Below are 17,705 nucleotides of genomic sequence, written 5' to 3'. Positions count from 1 at the left end.
AGTCACTTTTTGGAACTTTTTCTTTCGATGTCGAGCGGGGCTCCTCATCAGGCTGGGCTGCAGTTCCACGATGGCGGCTTGGTTTTCACACATTGCCTCTGTGACTCTTGGAGGTCTAGGTTCTTGTTCATCAATGGCAAAGAGCTCCAGAGCTCCAGGGGGCAAGCCTGGGTTGCAGGCCGAGTCGCGGTTTGACGTCGCTGGCTTGACTTTCGACGAGTGATCGTCAACCTATAGAGCTTTTGTCTAAAATTCTCAAACTTCTGAATCTTTTTCTAGAATGGCCTTTGGGGTCAAAACACCAATCCAAGGTTACAGAAGCTCTGAGTTGTTCCTTAGGAAGTTGTGACTACAAGACCTACAACGCACCCTGCTCAAATCCTACAAAGCCCAGGTTAAGCTAATCAGCGGGGTTCTTCTTGGTGGAGGTGATTCAGGTGGAACTCTTTTAATATGTTGCTTTCAGGAATTCCACTCCTCAAACCTTCAGACCAAGGTCAAGTCCTTCTTTTGGTGAAGCCCAAAGTGTGCAGCAGGTGCAGTCCTTCTTGGTGCAGACCAGGGATTCAGCTGTGCAGTCCTTGTTCTTCTGGTTTCTAGGCAGGAATCTGAGTGACGGGGTAGCTCTCCCATATTTATTCAGGTTTCTGGGCTGGCCAGAAGGGTGGTACCCCTGACAAATGGGGTGCAGGGTGCCGCCCTCTGTGATGACCACTTCCCCTTTAGTATGCAATTTTCTTGTCCCAGAAAGCACTGTTCTCAAAATTCCAAAATGGAGAAAATCTCTCTTGGGGGTTCAGGGCTGGCTAACCCAACCTACAGGTCTGGCTAACTTTCCCTAACACTCCTCTTCCAGCCCCATTGCTAATTATATTATTGGGGCTCCCGTCTGTCTGGAGGAGCAAGGATTGGGAGTGGGCATGGTTCCTGTCCTTAATGTCTTTCTCCTTTTGAAGACCAGTTTGGCTACCCAGCCCCTTCCTGCCTTTTGCTCTGCAGCTGCAAATCTCTTCCCACCAGACGTCTCTTTGTTTCCTTGCAGTCCACTTTTTGGCTCAGCCTGCCAAAGTTTGACAAAGGAAAAGAGCCGCCTCCAGAACTGGATTCAGGTACATCAGAAAAGCAAGTTCTATACCTTCTTTTCTGTGATAGTTATGATAAATCCAACCTTCATTCTAACTATTAATACTTTGAATTATTATTTTAGCTCGGCCCTGTCAATAGTTAGACTTGATTAATGTTAAATTAAGCCTTCCCATGTTAGCATGTGGAGCTAATGCGCTGCAAAGGGGAAAAAGCGAAATTGGTAGTTCCCTCACCAGGGAATATAAAACATATTTTACAATGTCCCTGCTTATTTCAACATGGCACCATACCCTAGGGGGTGACATATGGAAAAATAAGGTAGTTTAAGACTTTGGTAGTACCTTTAATTGCAAAACGAATTTGGACATAGTTTCATTTTAAAAGCAAACTGCAAGGCAGGCACCACAGCAGTGCACACGTATGTGCATTAGATCTACTAGGCCTCTAAACCTTCATGCCCTACCATATACTAGGGGAGTACAGGTAGGTTGTCAAACTGATTGTAAATGCATTTAATTATCATATACCTTTTCAACAGAACACTTGCCCTGGGCCTGGTTAGCAGGGCACAAGTAGAGTTAGTAACCACCAGTATCAGTCAAAAAACGGGGGTCATCAGGGCAAAAAGGATGACTTTCTCACACTCAGCCACAACACAAATTTCGTTATCAGTAGTGGCTAAAGATAAACAATTAGTGATAGAATTAATATAGAGAGGTCCTAAACAGGGCGTTACAGAGCTTTCCTCTTGCGTATTGTGGCTGATGCTTCATATGGTGCTATGTGATATATGACAGTGCCTTGCCAATATAAAGGAACCAGAACCAAGAAGGGTGGCCCAGCCAGCCTCCTCTAGGCTCTGACAGGTGCAGACAGGCCCGCTCTTAACCTGGTCCTCGCCAGGGCACGCGACTTGGTGCATCTCATGCCGGGGGCTCCCCTGCTGCATTTAAGTAACCTTGGAGTCTCCTTGCTGCTCTCCCTCCTCGGAGGATTAGAGGTGGTACAGTAAAGCGCAAAAAAAGTGAAAAGAAGATGATGAATCCTATTATCTTTTAATCCTTTATTCACATAAGAAAGATCCAGTGAAACGACCGGCCAGAGGGACAGCAAACAGTAACTGACCATCAGCCACTCCACATGCCACCCTTCCAGGATGGAACGTACATCATGGTGGCATGTGCTACACTTGTAAATACACATATTAATTACAGAAACATTAACACATTAAATAAAGAAACATTAAGACCCAACAAAAAGTCAGGGTGATGGCGGTGTCCAATGTGTCCAGTGCTTCAACCTCCCAGGCTGCTTTCAAGCACCCTCTTTATTATATGAAACATTTGAATCAATCAGTGTACTTAGTCTTGACCGGCTATCCTAATTTGCCTGTCACAAAATGTTTGTATCACAGAAACATTTAACAATTATTTCCACATGTATCAATCTTGTACAGACATAAACTATAAAGCACCCTCGGCATCTCCTCGCTGTTCCCCATCAATGAAGGATTCTGGGCATTGTAGTCAAGTCTGCAAAAGTCGGGACTGATGGCAGCATCCAATGTGTCCCATGCCCCAGGCTCCCTGGCTGCTTTTAGGCACAATCAGTGTGTCTTTGTTGCTCAACCTCCCTGGAGGATTCTGGGAATTGTAGTCAAGGCTCCAAACCAAAGGGCTCATGGTGGCGTCCAATGTGTGATTCACTAAATGTAGAGTCTGTAGGTGAAAATAAGGTTGGCAATTTCACTGTGGCAAGTCTTTGATAATCTAGAGTTCAAAATCATGTTCCTGAGTGTGACAGTGATAGACATAATGTTGTGTCGAGGCAAGGGATACTTACGTTCTTGCATTCCGTTGGAGAGCTAATCTTTATTTATGTTTTGACTAGAAGGCTTTGGAACAATATACATTTGTGTCGGAGTGATATGGGCTAGGTATACAAAAGCTGTTCAATTCAAGTGGAATCTTACAACAGATTAGCATACAGTCTGTGATAATATAAGTCCAACGTTTTGAGATGATTAGGATTTCTTGGGGTAGCAAGAAGAATTATTACTTTTATAACTAATTTCTTTGTGGTAGATTCTTATTTTGTAGAGATACCAATGTCAGTATCTTCTTTGTGACAGTAAGCTAGTTTGGACTTATTTGTCTTTGAAAAATTGTTTAATTTTAAAATAACCTGCAGGTTTTTGGCTTTATGTTTCCCTTGTGGGTGTCTATTACCTATCTAATTAACCTCTTCCATCCTGGTGACGGAACCGCTCCGTCACCAGCCTCGCTGTGCTGGTGACGGAGCGGTTCCGTCACGGCCCGCTCGGCGCACCTGCGCGATGCTGATTTCGCGCCTGCGCGGTGCATTCTATTGAGCGGGCGGGCCTGTGACGGAACCGCTCCGTCACAAGCACAGCGCGCCCGAGGCTCGTGACGGAGCGGTTCCGTCACGAGCATGGGAGCGGCGCACGGCCCCCACTCCCCCCTAGCGCTGCGGCGGAATTGCCGCCGCAGCGAATGTGTTCAATTATGTGTGTATGACTGCCACTTTTTCAGAGTATAAAAAAGGTCTGTAAATTCTTTCACCTCCAACCCAGGCTGATTCTCTTATTACGGTTTCATCCAGAAACTAAAGTCCTTCCGCAACTAGACTATGCCCCTACCTCTTCCCAATATGCGAGGACTTGCTCCTCGAAGAGTAAATAAATAGATAAAAAATAAATGTCCAATAACATGTATGCTATTGATGTGGAATAACTTTGTAACTAAATCGTTCTATGGAAAAATGTGGAACTTCTCTTTTGTGATGTAATATATTGATTTTATATTTCATATACTTAAACTGATCTGAGCTTATACATATACGTTTGATAAACCTATGCAATAAGTCTGACTAGTAAATGGATAACATTCTGACACAGTCATCTCTGCTGACCTTTAACCTCTTCCTTTTCCCAGCATTACACCAAACCTGAGAGCTGCGATCTACTGCAGTGCTATAGCTACAGGTGGAGAAAAGGAGTGGAACTTCGCCTGGGAAATGTTCACCAAAGCAACTGTGGCAACAGAGGCCGACAAACTGAGGGAGGCAATGGCCTGCAGCAAGGAACCATGGATCTTAACAAGGTGAGGAGGATCATCTAGGTACAGAAGTATTATGTGGTGTAGAGTATTCAATTATGTTTTCTATAATACTACACTATAGCAAATAAATCTGCTCTCAGTTAATACTTACAGGGGCACATGCTTCAAGCTAAAAACTGGTCGCAAAGGGGACGATGTGAGTGTGACCGATAATTAGCAATTTGGGATGCATCAAGCCCAAACCCAATTGCAAAATAGGTAATCACAAAATTTGTGATTACCTATTTTGCGAATGCATTTAGGGAATCGCAATTTGCGATTCTTTCAATGCAATGCAAGAAGCAATCTAAGATTGCAACTTAGCATTAAGGAATCGCAAATTACCCTTAGCTTCAAGTTGGTGGTAAATTGTAATTCCTTAGAAAAATGCTAGCATTTGCATTTCCTAAGTACCATGTGGTGCACACACAGGCCCATTGAGCATGCGTGTGCGCCACATGTGCACACATGCCAGTTTTGGGGGTGAATCAGGGTGGCCTTTTGGCCCCCTATCACCCTTGAAATTGCATGCGCAATTTGCGATTACCTTTGTGGTAATCGCAAATTGCGAGTGGTTTCCCATTCATTCCTATGGGACTCTAGGCTCTAGGGATCGCAATTTACTTATCGCTATGCATGTGCCCCACAGTCTCTAACTTAGGGAACATATTTCTATTCTACATACACCCAATTCCACTTTCTTCTTGCAAGGCTCCAACTGGCACATGCATCAAGGTAGGATTTTGCGAGTCCTTAATTGCAATAATTAAGGAATCGCAATTAGGGACACGCAAATGATGCATCCCAAATGCAAAATTACCAGTTGCAAAGGGGCAGATTCTGAGAATCTGACCGTTTGCAACCGTTTTTTATTTTGAGGCATGCACCTGCAAATGTGAATCACCCATCACCTTAGCAGGCACCACTTATTGGTAGACGCATTAGAAGAAATACGATGAGGTTTGCCCGGAGCTAATGCTTCATGAACAATAATTATTTGCTTCTAGTTGAGCCGAAAACTGCATGGACATTTTGGATGCCACTGAAAAGAAGCAAAGTCTAGGCATCTGCAGGTTTTAAAGAAGGATGAAGGAGACAGAACATAACACTCCCCACCATTGAGCTCAGCTGGCTGAAAACACATTAAAAGATCACATGCAAAATGACAGATATGGATTACCCTTTTTACAACTTTTTAATGGTATCACAGGCCATGACACCAGAATATATACTTATCTATTTTTTTCGGCTGCATGGCCATGTGTGAAGAAGGCCATCTTGCCATGCATTGATATGCAATAATTGTGGCTCTTCAAATATTTTCGGTGTTCTTTACATTTGGCAGTCTAGAGATAAATGTAGATGAGAGTATTTTATTGCTATGAAAGTAAAATTATTATGAAATTGCCAACAAATCTTCGTCTGAGATGGTACTTTGTTAATGTGATTATTCAACCTAATAATTAGCTCTGATTGCATCAAATGCAGTTCCTGCATGGCATGGACTCTGCAGTGCATGATGTGCAGGAACTGGGGTGCATGCACACAGAGGAGCACAAAAGGTGCCCCCTGCATGCACCCAATGGCCCTGAGGCAACAGGAGGCTGTGTAGTCCTTCCTTTGTTTCCTCTCCACCACACTTTTCATGACGGGCTCACTGCCATGAAAACTGTGACAGAGAGGAGACTTGTAATATGCTTGGCGGTGCCGCATCCGCACCGCCAAGCATTTTGTGGCCTCAAGACTGCCACAACACAACCAGAGTATGGTGGTCCCATTATGGTTAAACCGTCCAACTTGTAATAGGGCTATCGGACTGCTTGTGCGGTGTTCCGTTCGACCGCCGCAGTCATACTTAGGCCTTTAGGGCCAGATGTAGGTCACGAAATACCGGTCGGTAACGGCCGAATTCGGCCGTTACCGACCGGTATTTAGGATTTGGCATATAGGGGCCAACATTTTACAGAATCTGTAAATTTACCGATTCGGTAAATTTACTGATTCTGTAAAATACCGAATTGGTATTTTTACCAATTCGGTAAATCCCAGATGTAGGTGACACTCCTAGGAGTGCCACAGGCCCTTAAGAGTCGGTTTTTTACCACCCAATCCTATTGGGTGGTAAAATACCGAATTCAGGTGTGCATGCACATCTGTGCATGCACACCTGTGCCATGTGACACACAGACATGCCCTTAGGGCATGTCTGTGTGCCACATGTCACACATGCCTGTATTTGGGGTGCTAGAGGGTGTCAAAGTGACACCCCCTGCACCCTGCCAGGATTCGGTATTTACCGATTCGGTAATTACCGAATCGATAGTTCTTATTGATTCCTATGTGCTTCACAGCCCATAGGAATCAATGGGAAATACCGATTCGGTATTTACCGAATCGGTAAATACCGATTGTTACCGATTCGGTAATTGAAAATTCCCACCTTCTATTTTACCGATTCATAAATACTGAATCGGTAAAATTCGGTATTTATGAATCGGTAAAATAGAATTACCTACATCTGGCCCGTAGTCTTTTAATTAACTTTGTAGTCGTTTTCATAGATTTATATACTCTTGAAAAAAATAATATTCATTTTTTTGTCTTGTTTGGTATTTAAACGTTTGTAATGTAAACCATGTTTTTTAACAAAATAGGTGAAGAAGAGTTAACATATTTTACTCCCACAAGCAGGTAGAAAGGTGTAAAGCGCAAAGCCTTTACTATTCCATTGTTGCATCAGTCTATCAATTTGAAGGAGCCACTTCCTAAATAAGTAAGAAAAGTTATTCAGTGGCAACTTATAATATTAGGACCTATTTTTGATGTGCACCATAAATATGTGTTGTAACTATAGAATTCAATTAAATAATACATATTCCAAATTCTACCTAGAATTGAGAAAATGACATAACAAGCCCCGTTGCAATTTCTTCAGTACAGTCCTGGAATTGGATGTATATATAAGTTTTGCCATTTGGGTCTGTCCTAAATATTGACAATTCAACTGTCATCATCTTTTTTTTCTATTTTACGTGACTGCCAACTTGGTGGGGTTTTACAATCTTAATGACTTATCATCCTTATTTTGTTTAGAAATTTTGGTTACACTTTTCCCTGTATTAGCAATGTCTCTATCCGAAAGAAGGGATTGTTAACTTCCCAGAATTCCTTAAATGGAAAATGCACACAATTTCATGAGCCTTCTATACGCCTTAGAGAATCTCCCTTCACAATGTCTTGTCTGTAATACCAATATGAACTGTAATCAGTACAGTACTGTTAGACATTTTGGTGCACGTTGCCAATTCTGTTTAGTAATGTACAAACCTAAATCTCACAGAAGGCATGTTTGCAGTGCTTGCAAATTTTGAAAACATTTATTCAAACTTTTTCAGTGAGAAACATATTTCCATTTGCCTTCTTTTGTCCTAAAAAGAACAATTTCTTTTCTTTCTGAACTCAGGACCAAAATCTTTGATAGAAATGTTGCCATGGTTGATTTTGTATAGGATATTGTTAACACAGTTTTAGCACATAACAATTCTGCCTTTGGCTACAGAATTTCTAAGGAAATTTTCACTTGTGACCAAAGTTCCCTTTAATTGTTTCCTCTGTGTGTGGCAATTAAGGATCTCTGTGCACTGCAGCCAAGGTTAAGTGCACTGAAGATTAGTGGAAATTCAACGGGCAAGTGAGTATGGAGCAAAAGCTGCTAAAATTAGTGGTGTTTACTACAATAATGGAGTGTTCATTTGGATTCTGACTATCAGCAAATAAAAGTCACTTTTGAGGCAACTGATTTAATGGTATTGCATAGCTAACAAAATGGTTACATCAGTACCTTGTGTTTTGTGCTTATTTAAAGAAAAAAGTCAGTGACTGGCAAAATGTTTCACACATGACATAGAGAAAATGCATTGGTCCTGACTGTCTTGTTAGGACAGTGTTGTCTGGAATAGCTTCATGACTGCCACATTCACACACTGATGGTCAACAAAAATAAGTAGCTTGTCTGTGATTATCTGCAAAATCTAGCACAGACCCATTTTTTCTTACCTATGTTGGCCCACAGCTGAGCATGATTTTGCAGTCGTGATGGATAACTGGTCAGATACAGAAACCAGGTTAGACCCATTCAGAAGTTTTACCTTTGGAACTAGTGTCTGATTATGATCTTGGCGGATGGGATACTCCATCACAAATGTAATGGATATCCTGTACGCCGTATTACAAGTTCCATAGGATATAATGTAACTTGTAGTATGGTGGATGGAATATCCGTCACGTTTGTGATGAAGTATTCCATCCGCCAAGATCATAATCAGACCCTTAGTCTCTAGGATGGAAAAAAAAATCACAACTTCACTAGGAGCCGTTTAGTTTTGACTTGACACCTCCAAGAGGAATACATTTGAATTTCGTGCCCAGAGAAGGTCCTGCACACGCTGTACAATTTTAGTGCACTCACATAGTTAAGATTTCTACATCCATACTTAGTCAATTTTCTGGTGCTCGGATTCTTCCAGCGAGGCAAGACTGCAGGCTGTAGCTGAAAAGGGCTCCACAAGCTCATATACCTTCGCTGCGAGGTCCAGGTGAAACAGATTTGCTGTTTTGGAAAAGGTCAGAGAGGGAGTAATCAGATTCTTTGGCACATCAGCAATGTACCTTCATTGGATTTGTTGTACCTGGACCTCCAGAGGTCTTTGATAACAAAATGTTTCTAAGTCAAAGGTTTCAGGATTTATTAGGAGGAGTACACCTTTACACTAGCCAGGTGTACAGGACCTTGGGGATAGCACTTGGGGCTCAAGGCTCGCTCCAGCAGAGGCCATCAGCAGGGTCCATGGCAAGTCCAGTTGGAACCAGTCAGCTGAGCAGTTGCAGGAAAGGCCTCTTGTAACTTTTTGTGTCCCTCTCTTGCTTGAACAGTAAGTAATCCTTATGACCACTGGAGTCTACGTTGTCCTCTGTACAAGAGAGAGAACAGGTCTTGTCTTCTAAAATCTTCTCAAGTCACAGCCGCAGGTCCAGTCTCTTCTGTTCTTCCATGGTTCCAAAAAGTGTTTTGAGGAGGGGGACTGAGGGTGTCACATTTATGCCTGGCACCAGTCTGTGGGTGAGAGTAACTTTGGCCCTCTCTAACCATTTGGGTAAAAGTATCCAATTTTGCCGACTTACTGTATGCACTACTGCAAACGATCCCACAGTGCCCCTCTGTGCTTACACCCATGACGGTAAAACCCTTATCCCATTGTACTGAGTCCCTGTGCCACCCCAGAAGTGTTACCATGAAAATGAACAACCCTTCCCTTTGTCATTCTAAACCAGTCTGGGGGCCTGCCCAGTTGTCAGCTAGCATTTGCCGGTGACAGTGTAGGCCTGCTCTAGTTCGCCCCGACTGGAGCCGGCTTCAGGAGAGTGGGGGAGAGCAGTGTTGTGCCCAGCGAGAAGACTCCGAGGCCATAAGCCACCGAAGCGATACCCGACCAGAGAAGTGTGGATGCTAATGTTGAGCCACCGTCATCAGCAGACCAGCAGGACGACATCCAGTTGTGGCCTCACGGGTGTTTGGCACCACAATACTGATCTGTTCCCAGCACTGGGCCGCATCACTCCTCTCTGCATCCTCCGACTCAGAGCCCCACAGGAGCCTCCTCAGGATGGTGAAAATGCCGCGGACGGCCCCATGTGCCTCCCTGCAATTGAGTGCATCAAATTGAATGAGTGAGAAATCCCTCCACTATGGACTGTGGTGCGGCACACACCTGGGGAGGGAGCACTCCTAACAGTTTTGTATGCCTACCTTCTGAAGGATGGAGTGGACTGCCCCTGCTAAGACACCAGGGCTCCACCGCTGAAGAGATAAACACTTCATGTTTACAGGGCTGTCATCTGCGTGCTTACTGTGATAGCACCACCCAATTTATATTTTGTCATACATACTTTGGGTAAAAAACAGAGGAAGCATAAGGGAAGACAGAGAAGGAGAGCATAGTAAACCCAAAACCTCCCAATACCAGCTGCCTCTCTCCCCTATGGAGCATTCATATTGCAAATAATGAAACATTACTCTCCTAACTCATGCTAGGCACGAATACCAGACTCCATTGAAAGTGTGAAACACTACGATGAATCAACAACTCCTTGCCAGGACCTCTGAGTGTGCTGCAACTCAGGCACTGGTCCCCCGCATATCACACACACAGAAGAGGACAGGCACCCCCTCCCTCCTTCCATAAATCGAAAGGACAAGAGCGCAGGCCAGTCCAAGCCCCAGAGGGGGAGAGAAACAAAAGATGCATTCATCGTGGCGGGCGAAGACAGAGGTTGGACATCTCTCACAAGCAGGGAACACACCTAACCCGGCAAATAGATCACCTGATCACCTCCAAACTGGAAGCCAAGCACCGGATGCACCATCCGATCATTCACATTGTTATATGAACTTATGGTGGCAATCGTGGACATTAAATCCACTGTGGTCCCCAAGATTGACTCACTCTGTATTGAACTGGGTCTTATGCAGGAAGACCATAAGAGCCTCAAGGAAAGAGTTGAGAACTCAAAGTCGTCATTGGTAGCCCTGAGGCCCATGATAAGAGAGTCAGATGAATGGACCAAGTAGCTATAAAATTAGGTGAATACTTGTGGGATCGTGTGGAGGACCAGGAAGAAAAATCATGTAGTAACAATGTGCGTATAGTGGGCTTTCCTGAGCGTGCGCAGGGCCAAAGCACAGAATTATATCTCTTGACCTCGTTTTTGACACGGTCCTCCAGGGCAAACAATCCAAATTCTTCTCTGTGGAAAGGGCCCATAAAGTACCTGGCAGCACCCCTTGCCCAGGAGGCCTGTGGTGGCACGCCTCTTCAACTACCGAGATAGGGACCGCATTTTGCAGATCACAATAGTCCACGGGCCATGGCCAATTGAAAATGCTGCCGTACACATATACCCAGACTACATTATAGCAGTACAATGCCGCAGGTCTTCGTTTTTATGCACAGAAAGACCTGAGAGAACAGAACGTTAAATACGCTTTCCAATTTCCAGCCACCCTAGGAAAAACTACTTTCTGCATCACCCCGGAGACTGCGTGGGATTGGATAGAACAGAATGGCCTAGCCTTCAGCAGGAAAATGATGTCCGCTCCTCCGCAAAGATGGCAGAGACAAAGACGCCAAGGACAGCAGATCAGAAACCAATGACAGGGACTCACCAAGGACAAAGCAGTGAAAGAAAGGGCTCAAGCGGTGACACATGCTGAAAGACATGCATCACCCCACCCTCCTCATCATCCGGTTCGGAGTTCGAGAACCATACAGAGAACAGCCAATCTTTGACAGACTCACAACGAGCAGTGGTGGTGGAAGGAGGGAACCTACAGGAATGGGCAGACAGGAAACTCCTATTTTGTTGCTGACATGGAATGCCCATGGGTTAGTAGAGCACGCAAAGTGCCACTGGGTTAATCAATACTTACATAGGTGTGGGATCACTTTAGCGCCACTCCAAGAAAATCATTTGACCCCACAAACGATTGCCCTAATGAGCAAGCGCTGGAAGGGCATGATAGTGGGGACCACATACTCCGGATATGCAAGAGGGGCACTGATATGGGTGGTGCCGGGAACTCCAATAGAGGTTTAAACACACGAACTGACCCTACTGGGTGCTACCCGATATTAGAAGGGGCTCCAGATGGACAACCAATATCATTGATCTCACTATATGCCCCTAACTGTTCCTAAATACACTGATACCAGAACTATGTCATGACCCCTCAGCACCACTATGCTGGGTAGAGGACTTTAATTGTACATCGGATCTAGACAAGGGCGTCCAAGCTACCTCCATATCACAGCACTTACAAACCTGGGCCAACACAGTAAACTTGCAGGTGGCTTATATCCCACCCACAGAGAGGATTCTCATTACTCGGGGCTTGATGCTGTACATATGAGGATAGATCTGGTGTACTGTTCCCACAAGGCCCTTCCCAAGGAGTATCAAGATGAATACATCGGCCGACCACTCTTAGACAACAACCCTTTGCAAATTTTATTTAATGCGATTTTATATTGCGCGAACATTACCCGAAGGTGTCAGAGCGCTTTACAAAAGAACCAGTTGGGATACATAAGGACTTAGGATTACATGAGTTACATAAAATATATAAACAGAAAAAAATTGCACATGTGCAAGTTGTAAAGTCACACAAGGAAGATATACAAACAGAGGAAATTGAATATCCAGGTCCAGAAACCCGACCTGGCTCTTTCCTCTGGAAGCACTCAAAGACATCCCACTGAACACCCTATCAACACAATCCATGGATAATGAGGATACTGCATCTAAGGTAGGGCTGGAATGGGACCTATTCAAAGTGGTTCCGCACGGTCACATGGTAAAAGCAGTATATGGGACACTCATAACCTTTAATAAGGAGCTAGAGGATTTTGGGTTGGAGATACAGCGTTGTGAGCGACTGATGCCTACCGACCCACTGATAACCAATGCCAGCGCAAGCCAGACTGTCCCATAAGGAAATGTTAGACAGATTGTGCGCATTAGATTTAAAAAAAATATTTAGCTAGAAGATACGCGGAAGGAGACAAAGCGGGCAGAACACTAGCCTGGCTGTTGAAGACAGACGCATCCCAAACACCCATAACTGCCATTTGCAACTCCGCGGGCCATTTGGTTATCACCCAGGCCGAAATCAACTCAGCATTTTGTCAATGCCACACATCTCTATACAGCGCTCCCCTGGCTAGCAATACAACTGATATACAGCACTTTCTAGAACATATACCACCTCTCCCGATCCCACAAACTCACTATACGGCCCTGGAATCCCCCATCTTGGACACTGAGATATTAGAGGCCTTCCAGCAACTGGCACAGGAGAAGGCCCCGGGATCTGATGGCTGGTGCCTGCAATTCTATACCTCCTTTAGTGCACAGCTGGTCACTCACCTTCATCGGGATGTATGCTGATGCCTATGAACGGGGCGCACTGCTGACCTCACTTCGGGAGGCAGTATTGGTGGTACTTCTTACATTGGGGTGAGACCCAATGTAGATGGAATAATACTGCCCTCTATCCCTCTTGAACTCAGACTACAAAATACTGGGCAGAATGCTGGCCAGTAAACTGGCAGAAGTAATTCAATTGTTGGTGTATACGGACCAAAACGTATTCATCCCTGCAGGAACAACAGCCTGAACCTACGTCCACTCTTCCAGTTATTGGACTGGACCAGTACATAGGGTGAATCGACATGGATCACCTCTTTGGATGTAGAGAAGGCGTTCAACACCTTGGGATGGGATTATCTAAGATCAGCGCTAGCAAAATACGGCATGACTTCTTAGCTCTTAAATTGCATCAACTTAATATATAGCTTACCGCAAGTAAGAGTCAAGACAGTCCGCAAGGTCTAGGACTCTTTTAATATCGAAAGGGGCACCAGGCAAGGATGCCACCTGTCACCAATTATCTGTGCTCTGGTGATGGAGCCATTGGCCTCTGCAGTGCACAGCCGAGTCATGGAATGGGGCATCAAGGTGCACACTCAATGGCACATTGTCTCACTATATGCTGATGATGCATTGATATATCTCCTTGGCCAATGGACAACATTACAAGGCCTGATGGAACTACTAGACTACTATGGACGTGTCTCTGGACTCAAAGTGAACTGGGATAAATCTTTTTTATTCCCAATGACACCCCAGTCATCGAGCATCCCTACCACAGGCCCCACCTTACATGGGCATACAATTCCTTTAAATACTTGGGAGTTCAAATATACCACTCCCAAGTGGACACGATAGACGGCAACCTGGGCAGAGTGATCACAAGCGCTCACTTCTCCACAGCGTTCTGGACAGAACTACCACTCTCCCACATTGGGGTGCATAGCCATATCCAAAATGTTTGCAGCTCTCTCGTTTCTGTTGCCAGATAGACTGTTCTGTGACTTGACAGCGCTTCTAACATCTTTAATTTGGGGCAAGACCAGAGTTTGAGTCGCTCTCATGAAACTCTAAGCTCCGATCACAGAAGGCAGGCTCAGACCTCCTAACTATGAGCACTATGAGGCAGCTGCTCAGCTACAATGTCCAATGCGCTGGCTGGCAAGCGCAACACTACTCAATTGAGATGCTGGTCATCCTAAATATGCCTAGATATGATACTGGAGTGGCTGAGTGGCTGCAAGACAATGATTCAGAAGAAGACAGGGAACAAATTAATGTCCACGGCTCGCAGCTGCGGGACCTGGTACCTGCGGACCAGGCATTCACCTCCAGCCTACACTCCCAACCTACCGCTTGGGATATTCCCCAGTCACAACACAAGGAAAAAGCACCCGGAAATGGGAGACTGGAGCTCGACCGGTTTAAAGACATGGGGTGTCTTATTTGTTGACTCCATGCTTTGCAAGTTGGCAACCCTAATGGACGCTTATGGCATTTCACAAGGCTCATTCTTATTATATGCATGACTCACTCATCAGTTATTCAAAACATGGGGTAATACACGGGACAAACCCAAAATATCCAGCCCACTCCAAACACTATTAATGCACGGCGTGGGCAAAAGGGTAATTAACATGCTGTACAACTCCCTGCAACCAGATATGGTCTCGCGCTTGGCACCACTCAGAGACTATTGGGACGTGACATTATCAACTAAACTAACTGACAAGCATTGGGCGCAATGTATTGGGTACCCAAGGTAATATCCTCAAATGCCAGAATTAAATATACTCAATTCAATTATCTTTACCATACGCATTTAACCCTGCACAGACTATCACGCATGTACAAGAGCTTCCCTCAATGCCATAAACCTGAAGCTACGTTCATACACATGGTCTGGGACTGTCCTCAGATAATAGGATACAGGAGCAAAATAGCCACTATATTATCAGAAGCTACCAGCGCAACCATCATAGCTCAGGGCCTTCACTCTCTGCTGGGCATAACTAAATGCAACACAAGACGAAAAACTATTAATAAATTCTTAGACCTAGCACTCGGTCTCACCAAATGCAGACTGGCTGTATTGGAAGTCGAATTTACCCCCACATATGCATACATGGATGGGCGAACTCTGCAGGGCTTTGGTGTCTGAACATATGCCGTCACAAGACTACACCCAAAAACACAGCACTGCCACTAATGCACCAAAATGTTATATTTATATAAACAATAATGCAGCAAATCACATCCGGCTTGGTGCCACTGCGCGACAATTCTCACACCTAGAGACAGTCACCTCTCTCTATCTACCTGTTACCATCAACCAGGCTGTGCCACCATGCCTCTCCCCCTCTCCTCATCCTGCCATCTCATGTGCCCCCTCCTCGCCAGGATGACAACGCTTCCTGAAAGTAACCAGATAACCATGCTATCATATTTTTACTTACCCTTGCTCAACCCATAATCACAACTGGCCAGGACCTAATATACACAACCCGACAAATCACACTGTAGTGAACATGACAATACAGTGGGCCCTACTGTCTAACCCAACAATCTTTTCCGGCACATGATGGACGCCAAATTGTTACAAAATATGTATCGTAGTGTTGTGTAGTACTGTAGTAGTACGAAAATACATCAATGACAGCCTTATATTTGCGACAAATGTTATATTATGTTTGTATTGACATGTGACACTATGGACACCTCCCACTATCTCAACAGATGTGTAACTTACAAGTAAAACTAATAAACACTATTAAAAAAAAAAAAACTTTAAAGAAAAGTCTGTGAAGTTCCTCAGATAACTCTGATTAGGTAAAAGTTTGTGTTTAGGATGTTAGTTGTGAGTAATAACTCTGGATCATGCAAGCTCTTTTGACATTTTGTCCAACCTTAAATCTGGATCCCCACAGGATCCGTGCCCGGCCAAGTGTTTAGCGTACTTGGCACCTGTGCTGAATGAGTTGGTCAACCCTATTTTAAATATGTCACTCTCATCCGGGGTAGTTCCAAAGGCCTGGAAGAGCGCCATGATCCTGCCACTCCTGAAAAAACCTGCACTCGACCCTCTAGTCCACGCCAATTACAGACCTATTTCCTTACTCCCAGCTCTAGCGAAAGTGACGGAGAGGTTTGTCCACAGATCAATATCTAACTTCATTTAGGAAAATGATCTGTTGCATAACACCCAATCCGGTTTCCGTGCGAATTTCAGCACGGAAACTGCGCTCCTCGAAGTCACTGACGCCATCCGAGAGGAGCTGGATGCTGGAAGAAAGGCGGCATTGGTCATGCTTGACCTGTCGGCGGCGTTCGACACCGTTCCCCATGTGCTTCTCCTTACTAGACTCTGGGACTTTGGCCTGCAGGGAACAGTGTGGAGGTGGCTTAAATCCTTCTTAGCCGACCGCCGGCAGACAATCTGGGCTCCTCCTTACTCCGCCGAGATGCCGCTGCTAGAAGTGGGGGTTCCCCAAGGATCCATCTTGAGCCCCCTCCTTTTTAACATCTTTATGGCTCCTCTGGCAGCGGTCGCGGAGTCTTTTGGCACCAAGATTGTCACTTATGCCGACGACACCCAGCTCCTGTTTGTGAGCAACAGGAATGGTCTGTTTAACGACGATCAGGTCAGAGGTTGTCTGAGTGCGGTTTTCGAGTGGTTAGGACACCATGGACTGAAATGCAACTCCGACAAGTCGGAGCTGCTCTTTTTTGGGTGTATTGCGGAGCCGGATTGGAAACCCTGGTGGCCGCAGGATATGTGTCCCCCCGTTAGTTCACCCCAGAAGGCCAAAAATCTGGGAGTGATCATTGACAGCGACCTATCTTTTGGTCCTCACATTTCCTCTCTCACTGGGAAATGTTTTGGCATCCTTCGGATGCTACGTAAATTTTTACCTTTAGTATCCATCGAGCACAGGAAAATTATCGTTCAGGCACTGGTTGGCTCCAGACTGGATTACGCCAATGTTTTATTTTTGGGGCTTCCCAAATACCTGGTCAGGCGTCTTCAAGTTGCTCAGAACTCTGCAGCCCGAGCCGTCTTCGGCCTCCCAAGAAGAGCTAGAGCCACTGCTCTTCTCTCTACCTTACATTGGCTCCCGATTGATAAAAGGATTCTTTTTAAAACTCTGACTACGACTTTCAAGGCCTTACATGGCATTGGTCCTAAATACATCTCTAAACGTGTGTCTTGGTATCAGCCCTCTAGATCTCTTAGATCTGCTGCGCTATCCAAAGTGAAGGTTCCCATTGTCAAGCGTGCCAGAGCAGGAGGTCGGTCCTTCCGTTATCTAGCTCCTCGTGCCTGGAATGACCTCCCGATCTCTTTAAGACAGGCTTCTAGCCTGCTGTCCTTCCGAAAGGCCCTTAAAACATGGCTTTTTCCATAGTCCGCTGCTGCTGTTTTATAGGTGTGTTGCATGTCCCTTCAGTGTTATGTTTCTCCCTCTTCTGGTGGGTACCTTCGAAAAAGCGCCGGGATGCTCCAAACGGAGTGGC

At 45.0% G+C, this 17,705-nt stretch overlaps 1 protein-coding gene across 1 annotated transcript in view; it reads left to right on the top strand.

Annotated features, from left to right (window-relative positions):
* LOC144824120 (aminopeptidase N-like) overlaps positions 1–17,705 on the top strand; it is a 241,364-nt gene that overhangs the window by 204,306 nt on the left and 19,353 nt on the right. Inside the window, exon 17 of the mRNA XM_078683232.1 lies at positions 4,041–4,208. Within this exon, the coding sequence (XP_078539358.1) occupies positions 4,041–4,208 (168 nt within the window). The remainder of the gene's footprint in view (positions 1–4,040; positions 4,209–17,705) is intronic.

Source organism: Lissotriton helveticus, chromosome 3_1, assembly GCF_964261635.1.
Source record: "Lissotriton helveticus chromosome 3_1, aLisHel1.1, whole genome shotgun sequence".
Lineage (NCBI taxonomy): Eukaryota > Metazoa > Chordata > Amphibia > Caudata > Salamandridae > Lissotriton > Lissotriton helveticus.
Note: the sequence above shows the minus strand (reverse complement) of the source record. Positions and strands in the feature narration are given on the sequence as shown.